At 40.1% G+C, this 13,482-nt stretch overlaps 1 protein-coding gene and 1 pseudogene across 2 annotated transcripts; both read left to right on the top strand.

Annotated features, from left to right (window-relative positions):
* The first annotated feature begins 3,623 nt into the window (after positions 1-3,623).
* LOC143883979 (putative aspartic proteinase GIP2) lies at positions 3,624-5,156 on the top strand. 2 transcript variants are annotated; one of them, XM_077387328.1, is made up of 2 exons: positions 3,624-4,723; positions 4,876-5,156. In XM_077387328.1, the coding sequence occupies exons 1-2, from the start codon at positions 3,641-3,643 to the stop codon at positions 5,017-5,019; spliced, it is 1,227 nt and encodes a 408-aa protein (XP_077243443.1). In that variant the 5' UTR covers positions 3,624-3,640; the 3' UTR covers positions 5,020-5,156. The 2 variants fall into 2 exon arrangements, with proteins under 2 accessions (XP_077243443.1, XP_077243435.1); XM_077387320.1 differs by having other exon boundaries at positions 3,624-5,156.
* Positions 5,157-11,353: 6,197 nt separating this feature from the next.
* Positions 11,354-12,883, top strand: LOC143883971 (putative aspartic proteinase GIP2 pseudogene; annotated as a pseudogene).
* Positions 12,884-13,482: the final 599 nt, after the last annotated feature.

Here is a 13,482-nt window from a genome sequence, read left to right as displayed (position 1 = left end):
CCTAGACTAGGAACCAATATTGTTCCTTTGCTGATAATTTATAATCTCTTATTTTTATTACTTTATACAAAACTTTAGTGATATAAGATATAAGAGTACCTTCTTAGAAAATGTTGTTCAAAGTAAATACATCTAGACAATATTGCTGTTAAAAGTACATACTTTTTGTAGGTATGTAGGAAACATTTTTGTGGTGGTCACAAGACTCACAACCTAGGTTTTAAAGTTTAGCTGCTCTATAAACTGTGTTGAATACTGATCGGTCTAACAGAAATGTGTCTATTGGCTGAATTACAAATGTAAATGGAAGTGATTCTAGAATTGGATTTTAATTGAAGTGGAATTTAGTTACAATTTGGTAAGTGGAGTTTAAGTCTTAGTTAGCCTTTGCTTTTTATCTTCGTTTATAAAAAGGGATGAGAAAACCCAATAATACAGTGTCCGTCGGCGTGTAATCAGGGTGCCGCCCTTGATATTTGATCCAACAATAGCTTTATAAGAGGTAACAGTTGGATCAAACACAAAGGGTATATTTGGTTGCCCAGTATATACTCGGAGAGTAGTGGAATAACTAGTCAATAAAGAGGAGACAAGCATTGGATCTGCCTCGAACTTACCTTGGAGAACAGTGGTAAGTAGTGTTTGGTTGTCAACGTCTTAGAGTAGTGTTAGGGGGTTTCATTACCAAAATATAGAGAGAGAAGAAAGAAGGGGGAAGAGGAGGAAAGAGAAAGAGAGAAAAAGCATCATTCCCAAGAAATCCAAGCAAAATTCTACCTTTTGTGGTCTTGGGCTTTGAAGGGAGGGGACAAGAGTGACACATCAACATACATGCAATGGTTAACTAGAGACATCAATGTTATATTGGCAACCAAACAAGGAGTTTGTTTTGCTGACATGGCACCCAAATGCCAAGCTCAACTCCTAAGCCATCCCAGCTTTTGTGCAACCAAACGCACCGTGGTAAGTGCGTCCTACTCCTACCACAATCATGTACACACAATTTCACCCCTTCTTCTAAACCTCAAACCTACATTCAATAAAAAGGTTACATCATAATATAAAAACATATTTCTATATTCAGATAGAGTTCCTCTATGTTTCTATCAAAATAGACAACATTTTAGTCTCCTTATCCCAAAATAAGATCATATCTTATTCAAGACTTAACTATGAAAATTCCACAAACATGTAATGTAAGGAAATTTGCATAACTAAAGAAAACAAAACGATATCTTATCCTCTTGTGTTGTCATAGATTTTCTTGCTTTCTCTTTCGAGTAGAATTGTCAGCTTCTCCTTACTTTCTTCTTCGTCATTTCTATTTTTGATAGAAGCCCTTAGCCTGTTTGTGTAAAATGAAACATGACAAGCAAATCACAGTTTTGGGAACAATTTTACATATTTTCTGTAGTTAAAGCAATGCAAAACAATGAGAAGCGCTCATAATTACATAGAACGACCCAGCTTTGGTTGAGCTGGACCTCCATCTGGTAGGCCCCATCGTAGCCATTTATCTGAACAATTTAAAATCTAATTAAATGTAACTTTGATTGTTGAATTTGGACGGTAAGAAACTGTTGTGAAGATGTTTTGTATTTTGCCAGTGATGTGTGAGGCGTGCAAACACTAGTCAATCAGTGGTCTTCTCATTAGGGGTGGTGCAGTGGGCAACACGCACCTTTTCGAAATTTTTGGGGCAGTGCCCAAAAGCAATGTTTAAAAACTCGTTGACACGACAAGGAACTCGGCCGAATTGAGAAGAATTTTTCTTGGCCCCGTTCTGTGTTTTGCCTTAAGAAGTCAATAAAAACTCCTTTGACTCTCCCGAGTTATCAGCGAGTCAACCGCATTCTTGGCCGCGTTCGCGCTGACTCGACAAGGATATTTCTTGGCCGCGTTCCACATCACATCCGCATTTTTAAACACTGCCCAAAAGGGAATTTTTTAATGTTGGATTGCTTCTCTTGGACATTTGATCATCTATATAAATATGCCGGATATTGAGTTTTAGGGTTATGTAATATTGTAGAGTTTTGGCTTTTCTCAACAAAGAAAAAAGGTGAAAGGGAAATGTTATCAGCACTATTGTATTTTGATGAGCGCACTCCTCACTTTATTAGAAGTACAGTATGGCCCGTACTATAGGTTGATCTAAACCGTCCATTAGTTGGGCCACAGCATAAATATGTTGTGCCTCAAACATCATTGCCATAGGTTGATCCTAACCCTCCGATTTAAATGCTAGAGGGTTAATCCTAACCCTATGTAGATCGGAGGGTTACGATCAACCTATGGAAATAATTTTTGGGGCACAACCTATTTAGGCATGTGGCCCATCTGATGGATAGTTTGGATCATCTTATAGTGCAGGCCATACCGTACTTTTAATGAAGTGAGGACTGCGCTCATCAAAATACAATAGTGCTGATAACATTTCCCAAGGTAAAAATGTGACTTATGTAATGTGAATATCCAAATAGCAAAACTCTCCCCGGTGAATGTAGGCACCATGCAATTCTTATATTTTTGCTATGTGTTTTTGTATTTCTTGTACCTCATATTGTCATTGGTTGCACACCGAGTTTGATCTTGTTTTGGGGAGAATTGAGATCTTTCTGTAATTTTTGCATATTGGGGGCATTCGATTAGTGTAATTTTTAATTTTTTGGCCTCCGGAGATCCTATCAATGGCCTATCAAATACACAATCTATATAAACTAAAGGTGGGATCCATAATGTAATAATGAGTGTGGCTCATTTTAAATGAGGATTGATTCTTTGAACAGGAAAATAATCACTGAACAGAATTGACCCTTCGCCACATATGCACAGTGATCAGGTCCATATATATTGTTGCAAACACAAGTGTGGCCTATTGTCATGGGTCCCATCATAATCGGATGATTCTTGATCATTGATCGAGCTCCATGAAAAAGATGTTCATTACTTGTAATTTCCACATATGCACAGTGAGAATATTATGCAACTAGTTATGGCTAAAAATCTCTAATCAAGTGTATAAATTTAAGAAGGAAACTATATTTCCACACCACAAAGATGATCACCTCAATGAAAACAATTATATCAATATATTGAAAAATAATTTCCTGTGTTATTCAAGAGATATTTAAGAAAGTCATTGCACAACTACATGGGTCAGGTTGGGTTTTGGATTCCGGGTTTTTTTTTCTTTAAACCCGACCCTACGCAAGATTGAGCCAGATTGTTCAAGCTAAAAACCGACCCCACCCAAGACCCATGATTTCTAAACCCGACCCAGGTTACTTTTAGGTCGGGTCGATGCGGGTCGGGTAAAACCCGGCCCAAGTTGCACCCCTAGCTTTCCCCACCTATCAATACAGTGAATTGCTTTACCAAAACCAAGGAGTGCCGGAATCAATTTGGATATCTACATAATTTAGTGAGTTCATGATAGTCATTTGCCGGCATACAAAAACCGACCCAGTCAATGTTCAAAGTCAAAGATAAAGACCCAATTGGCAAGCAGCCATGGTTGATGTCTCTTTTCCCCGGCGGCAATTCCCCACACACAAATCCAAAACAGTGAAAATATATCACTATAAAAGCAAAGCTACACACATCTTTTGTTCAACATTATCTCCTTCTACCTTCCTTCATGGCTTCTTCTTTTCATGTCTTTCTCTTTTCTCCTCTCCTCCTCCTCATCTGTCTCTCACATGCCCAAACCTCTTTCCGACCACATGCACTAGTCCTTCCAGTATTGAAAGATCCCTCTACTCTCCAATACATAACAACTTTGGAACAAAGAACCCCTCTAGTCCCATTAAAGCTAGTAGTTGATCTAGGCGGTCAATTTCTATGGGTCGATTGTGATGAAGGCTACGTATCTTCCTCTTACCGCCCATCTCGCTGCCGCTCGGCTCAATGCTCTCTCGCCAAGTCCGGCGCGTGCACTGGCACAAACACATGCGGAAACTTCCCGGAAAACACCATAACCAGCACAAGCACATTCGGGGATCTTGGGGCGGATGCAATCGCCCTCCAATCCACCGATGGATCGAATCCTGGCCGTGTAGTCACCGTTCCACACTTCCTCTTCAATTGTGCTCCCACTTTCCTCTTACGAGGCCTTGCCACCGGCGTTAAAGGAATGGCAGGCCTGGGTCGCACCAGAATTGCGTTGCCGTCACAATTCGCGGCCGCATTTAGCTTCCATCGGAAATTCGCATTGTGTCTATCTTCCTCTACTACATCCAATGGTGTCATGTTTTTCGGAGATGGACCTTATATCTTACTCCCAAATAATGATATCTCCAAGTTACTTACTTACACCTCCCTCTTCATCAACCCGGTAAGCACATCCGGAGTTTCTTCCCAAGGCGAACCTTCCGACGAGTACTTCATAGGAGTAAAATCAATAAAAATAAATGAGAAGAATGTGATTCTAAACACTTCCTTACTATCTATCAACAATGATGGCTTCGGCGGAACAAAGATCAGCACGGTGAATCATTACACTACTCTTGAGACTTCAATCTATGAGGCCATTACTAAAGCTTTTATTAGAGAAGCCAAGTCTAGGAAAATCACTCAAGTGGCGTCGATAGCGCCTTTCGGAGCTTGTTTTAGTTCCAAGACTGTTGGGGTTACCCGACTGGGGCCGGCGGTACCGTTCATTGATCTTAGCTTACAGAATGAGAGTGTTTGGACGATTTACGGGGCGAATTCCATGGTGTATGTGAACAATGATGTGGTTTGCCTGGCATTCGTGGATGGCGGTTTGAACCCTAGAACTTCGATTGTTATTGGTGGCTATCAGTTGGAAGATAATCTTCTACAGTTTGATCTGGCTACTTCAAAGTTAGGGTTTAGCTCGTCTCTCTTGTCCAGGCAAACCACATGTGCCAACTTCAACTTCACATCCAATGCCTAGAGAGCCATTTTATTTTAATATTCTGTCTTTTCTTAATGAATGCCTTTAATAATCTGTCTTCTGTTGAGTGCCTAGATGGGTCCCATGGTGGAATAAATTAGTTTATTTTTTCTTGTATTTTCTCTCGACTAGTCAAGATGCTGATCTTCCCTCTAAGAAGATCAAAGATGTTGCAAACCGATTTGGGTTGTGTTCTATTGTTATTTTTAGAATAAAAAGGGCTAGGCTCATTTATAGTGGTCTTAATGGTGAATGAAATTTCTGTTTTTGTTAGTGTAATACAGTTAAAGAGGTATCTCTTTCAGTGGGACCTAAAGATTTTCAAGTTTTCACTGTTTCAATGAAGTGTAATAAACTTTTGTGATATTGTAGCTAAAGAAAGGCAATTGATTATTTAATTAGGTGACAGATGGGATCCACCTATGTCTATGTCTGGTCACGATGGGTTCTGATATCTTGTCAGTCCGATCCATTTTCAGAGTTCTTTGGGGATCCTATCCATTTCAAATTCGGCAGTCCATTGGAGTGTCCTAAATCCTACTTACATTGTACTCAGTTATTGTTAACTAACCAACGTCAAAGGATAAAATCAGGAATGTAGGTTTAGAATAGATGATCTAATCCAAAGGGAAAATGGAATAGAAAGCATACGTAGAGATCTAGATAGGATTCTATTTTGATTAAAAACAGAGGAAGGCTGACTTGCAAGATAGTGGGTTAAAGTATAAAAGATAAATAACGCCTTTCTTATTTTTTTACTTTAACACTCCCCCGCACGTGTGGCCTACTTGGCAAACACGTGGCACATGTGGTCCCACTTTGGGCTAACCATCGCATGTGGATTTTTGCTATCCGGGAGGTTTGAACTCGAAACCTTTGGCTCTGATACCATGTTAACTAACCAACTTCTCCAATAGCTTAAGCTGTTGGAGAAAGGCTTTATTTATCTTTTACACTTTTAACAGTTATGACTTAAGGTCCATTGGAGTCTTACACGTCCTACTTATGTTTTACACAGTTAATACCTAGGATCAAAGGAAGGAAGAGGGAAGAAACTCGAGCTAGAGGAGATTTAAACGAAAAGCGTAAAACTGCAACATTGTTTGTCATTTTTAGTTGAACTTTTAATGGTACAAAAATGCTCCTCATACATAAGCTTTATAAATGAAAGTGTGAAAGGTATTGTTGTACATTGGCACCCTCGATTCGGATATAGGATGCTCTCACAGATTTTTGTTGCTGTGAAACGACAAATTACTCCAAAAGCTTAAGCGATTAGAGTTGGTGTTATTTAATCATTTTATACTTCAACCCTTTCCATGCGTGACCATTCTCTTTTTGGGTTGGTCGTACACATGTAATTTTTAATATCATGGAGTTGTTGGGCTTTGAACCCAGGCCGTGAGGCAAATTTAGGGGTGTAACTTGGGTTCAACCCGAAAAAGTCAGGTCGGGTTAGATTGAACTCAGGTCGGGTCAGGTTCGGGTTGGAAAAAAGGGTTTCTCAGGTCAGGTTTGGGTTGGACTCAACCTGACCCAACCCGACCTGAGTTGCACCCTAGAGGCGATAACTTTGATACCATGTGAAACGCCCAATCATTCCAAAAGCTTAAGCTATTAAAGTTAGTGTTATTTAATCAGTTATATTTCAACTGCTGCTATGTTCAAAGGTGAGAGCCACTATGTAAAAGTCATCATGCCTCGTTGCATTACAGCGAGCTCAGGAGTTATTTTGGACTTTTCATACTAATGATTTTAATGACAGCTTCAACTAGGCTCCACATTAGAGAGGGGTTTCCCATCTTAATCAAGACCGATCACATATCCGTTGGAATTGTAGACTTTTAAAATCGAGAAATCCTTTTGAACAGGCCTCGCTGTATAGCATGTACCCATTGCCACATGTACATCATCGTCACATGATTCTAGATCATTAATAGAGCTTGATGAAAAGTATGTTCATTTTTTATGAGGGATTTGCTAGGGTCCAAATGACCTTATTATAAAATGGGATTTGTTAGGGACTTTCCCAGAAATGCGTTTCACGGCTTGCATGACAAAGCAGCCACACAAGCTCACATTTCAGTAGATTTTCTCTTATTTCATAGAGAGCCGTGAAATGCCTTTATGCCAAAGTCCCTAGCATATTAATCCCTTATATGAAATATGATTGGTTCATTAAACATTCTTTGATAAAAAAACAAAGGAAGTGATATATCCGCCATTTTTATTACCAGGGACACCCAGAGCCCATGTATCAATGACTAAAGTGGGGCTGATGTACTTGACGTCAGAAGAATTCAATGGGCCAGATTGCCACGTACGCTGGAGCTAGGTGTCCCTAGTAATCGAAAGGGGCGGATATATCACTTCCCAGAAAAAAGTCTCAAAACATTTATATGTTTACCCAAACATGTGTAAAATGATTGAAAAATGAAATCTCCAGTGCATCTTAGAGAGTGCCCTGGCCTTACACATGTTTTGATAAAAAATAGGGGTGCAACTCGGGTCGTGCTCAACCAGAAAAAAGTTAGGTTGGATCGGGTTTCTTTCGGGTTGGGTTCGGGTTGAGTTTCACTAACCCAGGTTGAGTTCGGGTTCGAGTTGAGGGCTTGGGCAAATGGACACGAGTGAAACCCGACATTTTTTTAGTTTTTAATTTGTACATTTAAAGCTTAAAAACTCGAGTTGGGTCGGGTTGGAACTCGGGCCGAGTTGGGTTCAGGTTGGAAAAAATGGTTCCTCTGACTGGGTCATGTTGAACCTCATCGGGTTGGAACTTGAGTCGAGATCGGATTTGAGTTGAGTTAATGGTTCCTCGGGTTGTGTTAGAGTTGGGTTCGGCCCAGCCCGACCCGACCCAACCCGACCCAGCCCGAGTGCATCCCTAATAAAGATGCCTCAAAACATGGGCATCCCTAATAAAAATGTCTCAAAACATATGTATTTTTGTCCAAACATGTGTAAAATGATTGCCAATAATGAAGTTTCCAATACACCTTCTGGTGATTTTTTCCTCAAAATGAAATATGGTGTACTTGATTTCTGTGAAAAACAGGAAATAGATGAGTTAGATAAACCTTCTCGATGCGGCAAGATGAGGCACATATTATGTCGCTCTCTTTAAGGTGAATTTGAGCCTCTGCGGAAACTTATTCCAATGCTACAGATTTCTAGCCATAATCACCCTCATGATACAACAGCCCAACGCACCCAGCGATCTCCAAGAAATGCACGTTCGAAGATATTCGAACCACACGAACAGTCTGATTGCCCAACAAAAATACATAAAGTAGAAAGAGAAAGAAGAATGTGAAAGAACACTGTTTGCAGAGAAAAAAAACAGAGAACAGATAGAAAACAAAAAGGTCTCTATTAGGTTTTTCTGTGTTATCAAAAATACATATTGGTCTATGTTTTTATAAGCTAAAAGTATTCGTTCAATGCACCCTTTAATATAGTAATGACACCCTTCAACAATAGAACTGTTTAAATGGAGTTACAAATGCGAAATATCGCAACCCAAAAGTCACTACGCGCAAGGAAGTTGAAGTTATTCACCGAGAACTTCAAAGTTATTCTCAAGAACAACGAAGTTTTTACCAAGAACGGCGAAGTTATTCGCCACTAACATCGAAGATCCACGAGCATTTATATGGCTAGTACCAAAAACAAAAATAAAATTTAGAAGGAAGTGAAAAAGTTTCAGGTCACACGTGCGGCCGGCTGAGCCACGCCGGGCAGCGCGCGTGTGTGGTATAGCCAAAAGCCCACTGGGCCCACTTGGTGGCTCATGCGTTTAGGCCCTCTTTCTTCTCTTCTCATTCACATTGCAAGAGATCGAATAGCTATAAAAATCCATGAACCTTTCCTCCACTTTCCAATACGGGACTATTTACTTTTGTGAAGGAAGAGTGAAAACTCATTTTTAAACCAAAGTGGCAGATTTGTAAATAACACAAATTTTTAGAAATACAAAAGAATGCCACTTTTATTATTAGAATATCAACAATCACCCACTTATTTTAATAGAAAAAGAATAAAAATATAACTTGTGCTGGTGCAATCAGCGAAGCAACACGCACAATAAGGTGACTATGTGCTAAACCTTTACTTGGTGTTAGTATATTCTAACTTTAAGGAATTGATAGTGACTATATCTTGAACTACAACCCTTGTGTATAGAAAGACGTACACCATACGTATGAAGTTAAAGTGTTCAAGTGGTTCTCCAAGCTTGTACATTATGGTCATGTGCCAAATCTCAGTATCCATGTAAGCATAAGAAAATTAAGCACATATTCTCTTTGGAAGCGGCCTCACTTCCTAGCAAACATGTAGGTGAGTCTATCAATGATACTCCTGTAGCCTAGACATCCTACTCATATGAGCTGTAGAACTCATTAAGAGTAAAATACTCAACCTTTCATTGCTTCAGGATATCATGCTAGGTTACATTCTTGGGTTTTTTGGGGATTACTCTTGGGCTTTTCTCCGGTTACTCTCTTGTTGTTTGCGGGTTTTCCACTGTAATATTTAGGGGTACGTGCAAGTTTGGCCCTGTGAGCCCTAACCCACCTTGAGCCTGAACAGGGTCTGGGATGGATTTTCCAACCCTGAGGGTGGGTCAGGGTTCACTTTTTAGGCCCTGACTCAGGGTCGGGTCTGGTTCAAGGTTGATACCTCTGGTCGACCAGATCCTAAGTTTTCTATTATAGAATTGAACCATCTATGCATGTTTCTTTTCTTAATATTTTATATTATCTTGGATTGATGTTTCTTTAGATTATTATTATTGTCTCTGATGCCTGTCATGTTGTTGAATTCATATTGTTTTATTTTGTTTACTTTCTTTGTTTATTGATCATTTCATTCTATATGATATGTGGTTGTTTTATTTTTGGCACTCTTAATAGGTATTTGCACTAGGGTCAATCAGGACCAGCTTGGCTCGGCCCGACTCAATCAGGGCAATCAGGGTGGGCCAGGGTTGCGTTGAGCCATGTAGGGTGGGCATTGGGTTGAGGTTTCTTTGGCCCTGACCAGGGTCGGGGGGGTTAGGGTCAAGATAATGGGATCCAGGGTTGGGCTAGGGTTTTGAAAAACCCGACCCTGTTGCAGCCCTAGTAATATTTATATAATTTTTTCTCATAGTGGAAGATCGTCTTCTCACCTATGGACATAGGCATTTTAGCTGAACCAGTGTGTATCTTTTGGTTTGCTTCTTGTTTTACTTTTCATGCTATTTGTGCACGATCGAATAGAATTTATCCTGGCGTCACAATGTATTCAATAAAAAGGTTACATAAAAAAAATTCTAAAAACATATTTTTATTTTGCGATAGAGTTCCTCTAAGTCTCTATCAAAGCTTAAAAATAGACCGCATTTAAGTCTCCTTATCCCAAAATAAGATCGCATCTTATTCAAGGCTAACTTTGAAAATTAGGCAAACCGTGTAGTGTAACGAAAATCGGATAAGTTAAAGAAAACAAAATGATCTGAGAATGATCTTTATTCATTGCCCCGTAGAGAACAAAGTCAGAGTTCGAATAAGAACCAAAGTCAGAGTTTGAATCTGTAATATCTCCAGCCGCCCGTACCTTTCATTATCTTCATCTTATCCCTTAAGCTGTCATAGCCTTTTCTTCCTTTGTCTTTCTTGTAGAAGGTGTCGTAGCTAAGGACATGCAAAACAATGAGACATGCTCACAATTACATAGAGTGGCCAACCTCTGGTTATAAGCTAGACCATCCATATGATAGGCCCTTGGATCAATAGCCTAAAAATCAGTCTAATAAAAAAAATTTAAAATCTAATTAAATGTAATTTTGAGAGTTTAATTTGGACTGTAATAAATTGTTGTGAAGATGTCTTGTATTTCACTTGGGTGGGCAGACTAATGTGCAAACTGGTTAAGAGGGGCCACACATGAACGTGAGGGAGAGTGTTGAAGTATAAATAATTAAATAACACCAATTCTAACAGCGTAAGCTTATGGAGAAGTCGGTTGTTTTACAATCTATGAAAGAGATGTTCATTTCTTGTAATGGCCCCATTATAAAATATAATTTATTGGGTTCAAGCTTAGTTTACTAACACTTTCATAAGTCATTAATTTTTGAACAACTCAATCTAGATCATCCATCAGATGAACGGTCAAGATCATCAAGCACATATGCCACATATACGTACCCCACGTAACTGTTGTTAATTTTCATTAGTCAAGATCGGATTGTCTTGCTATTCCATCTCTCTAGAATACAAAAACCAACCCAGCTGTCAAATTTCAAAGTCAAAGATAAAATCCCAATTGGAATGCTGACAATAGTTGCCATGCTTGACGTTTGCATTCAAACAGAAATCCAAAACAGTGAAAATACATCACTATAAAAGCAATGCTACCCACATGTTTTGTTCATTACTATCTCCTTCTACCATACTTCATGGCTCCTTCTCTTCCTTCGCTTATCTTTTCTCTTCTCCTTCTCATCTCTCTCTCCCACGCCCAAACCTCTTTTCGACCAAAAGCACTAGTCCTTCCAGTACTCAAAGATCCCACCACTCTCCAATATGTAACAACTTTGGAACAAAGAACCCCTCTAGTCCCATTAAAGCTCGTCGTCGATCTAGGCGGCCGATTTCTATGGGTCGATTGCGATGAAGGCTATGTATCTTCCTCTTTCCGCCAATCTCGCTGTGGCTCAGCCCAATGCAATCTTGCTAAATCTACTGCTTGTGCCACTTGCAACTCTACCCCTAGGCCAGGGTGCCACAACAACACATGTGGTCTCTTCCCCGAAAACACCATAACCCACACGAGCACAAGTGGTGATCTTGGGGCCGATGTCGTTGCCCTCCATTCTACCGATGGATCGAATCCTGGCCGTGTTGTCACCGTTCCACAGTTCACCTTCAACTGTGCTCCCACTTTCCTCTTACAAGGCCTTGCCACTGGTGTTAAAGGAATGGCGGGCCTAGGCCGCACCCGAATTGCATTGCCATCACAGTTCGCGGCCGCATTTAGCTTCCATCGGAAATTCGCATTGTGTTTATCTTCCTCTGCTAGATTCAATGGTGTCATATTTTTCGGAGATGGACCCTATACCTTACTCCCAAATAAAGTTATCTCCGACTCACTTACCTACACCCCCCTCTTCATCAACCCCTTAAGCACCGCCGGAGTTTCCTCACAAGGCGAACCTTCCGATGAGTACTTCATTGGAGTAAAATCAATAAAAATCACTGACAAGAGTGTTACTCTAAACACTTCCTTACTATCTATCAACAATGACGGATATGGAGGAACAAAGATCAGCACAGTGAATCCTTACACAACTCTTGAGACCTCAATCTATAAGGCCATTACTAAAGCTTTTATTAGAGAAGCCAAGTCTAGGAACATCACTCAAGTGGCATCCGTGGCACCTTTCGGGGCCTGTTTTAGCTCCAAGACCGTTGGTGTTACCCGACTCGGAGCAGCGGTACCGTTCATCGATCTTATCTTACAGAATGAGAGTGTTTGGACGATTTACGGGGTGAATTCCATGGTATATGTGAACAATGATGATGTGCTTTGCCTGGCGTTCGTGGATGGCGGTTCGAACCCTAGAACTTCGATTGTTATCGGTGGCTATCAGTTGGAAGATATTCTTCTACAATTCGATTTGGCTGCTTCAAGGTTAGGGTTTAGCTATTCTCTCTCGACCAGGCAAACCACATGTGCCAACTTCAACTTTACATCCAATGCCTAGAGGGCAATTGTATTTTAATAGTCCTTTCTTTATATAGATATATTAATAGCTGTTGTGTTGTTCTGTTGCTATCATTAGAATAACAAGGCCTGGCTCATTTATGCTGGTCTTAGTTGTGAGTGAAATTTTTGTTCTTGGTGGTGTAATACATTTACAGAGTCATCTCTTTCAGTGCGACCTAAAGATGTTCTAGTTTTCACTGGTTCAGACAATTTGCAAGTGTAATAATCTTTTGGGATATGGTAGCTAAAGAAAGGCAATTTATTATGGGAAATGTTATCAGCACAACTGTATTTTGCTGAGGGCACTCCTCATTTTATTGTAACTACGGCATGGCCCGTACCATAGGATGATCCAAACCGTCCATTAGATGGGCCGCAGCCTAAATAGGTTGTGCCCCAAAAATCATTTTCATAGGTTGATCCTTACCCTCCGATCTGGCTTTTAGAAGGTTGATCCTAGGGTTGATCCTAACCCTCTATAGATCGGAGGGTTAGGATCAACGGAAGGAACAACCTATTTAGGCTGTGGCCCATCTAATAGATGGTTTGGATCATCTTATGGTGCGGGCCATACCGTACTTTTAATAAAGTGAGGGGTTCCATAATCAAAACAAAGTAGTGCTGATAACATTTCCCTTTATTATTTATTTAGTCACTCATTACAGAAAGGAGTGTCAGATGGGATCCACCTATATCTGGGTCACGATCCGTTGGGATCTCTCCTCATTCGGATCCTTTTTGAAGTTCAGTTTGGTTTTTGAGGGATGCGATTGGCCAAATCAAGGGCCTTGTGTCATGCCTTTTATTTT

Source organism: Tasmannia lanceolata, unplaced genomic scaffold (assembly GCF_043159265.1).
Source record: "Tasmannia lanceolata isolate RefF3 unplaced genomic scaffold, GAP_Taslan_0.1 ptg000002l, whole genome shotgun sequence".
In the NCBI taxonomy this organism is placed as follows: Eukaryota; Viridiplantae; Streptophyta; class Magnoliopsida; order Canellales; family Winteraceae; genus Tasmannia; species Tasmannia lanceolata.
This window is presented reverse-complemented; position numbering and strand designations above follow the sequence as displayed.

Excerpts from the sequence above, each read along its gene's own strand:
- LOC143883979 (XM_077387320.1), top strand. The coding sequence starts at position 3,641 with ATGGCTTCTTCTTTTCATGTCTTTCTCTTTTCTCCTCTCCTCCTCCTC.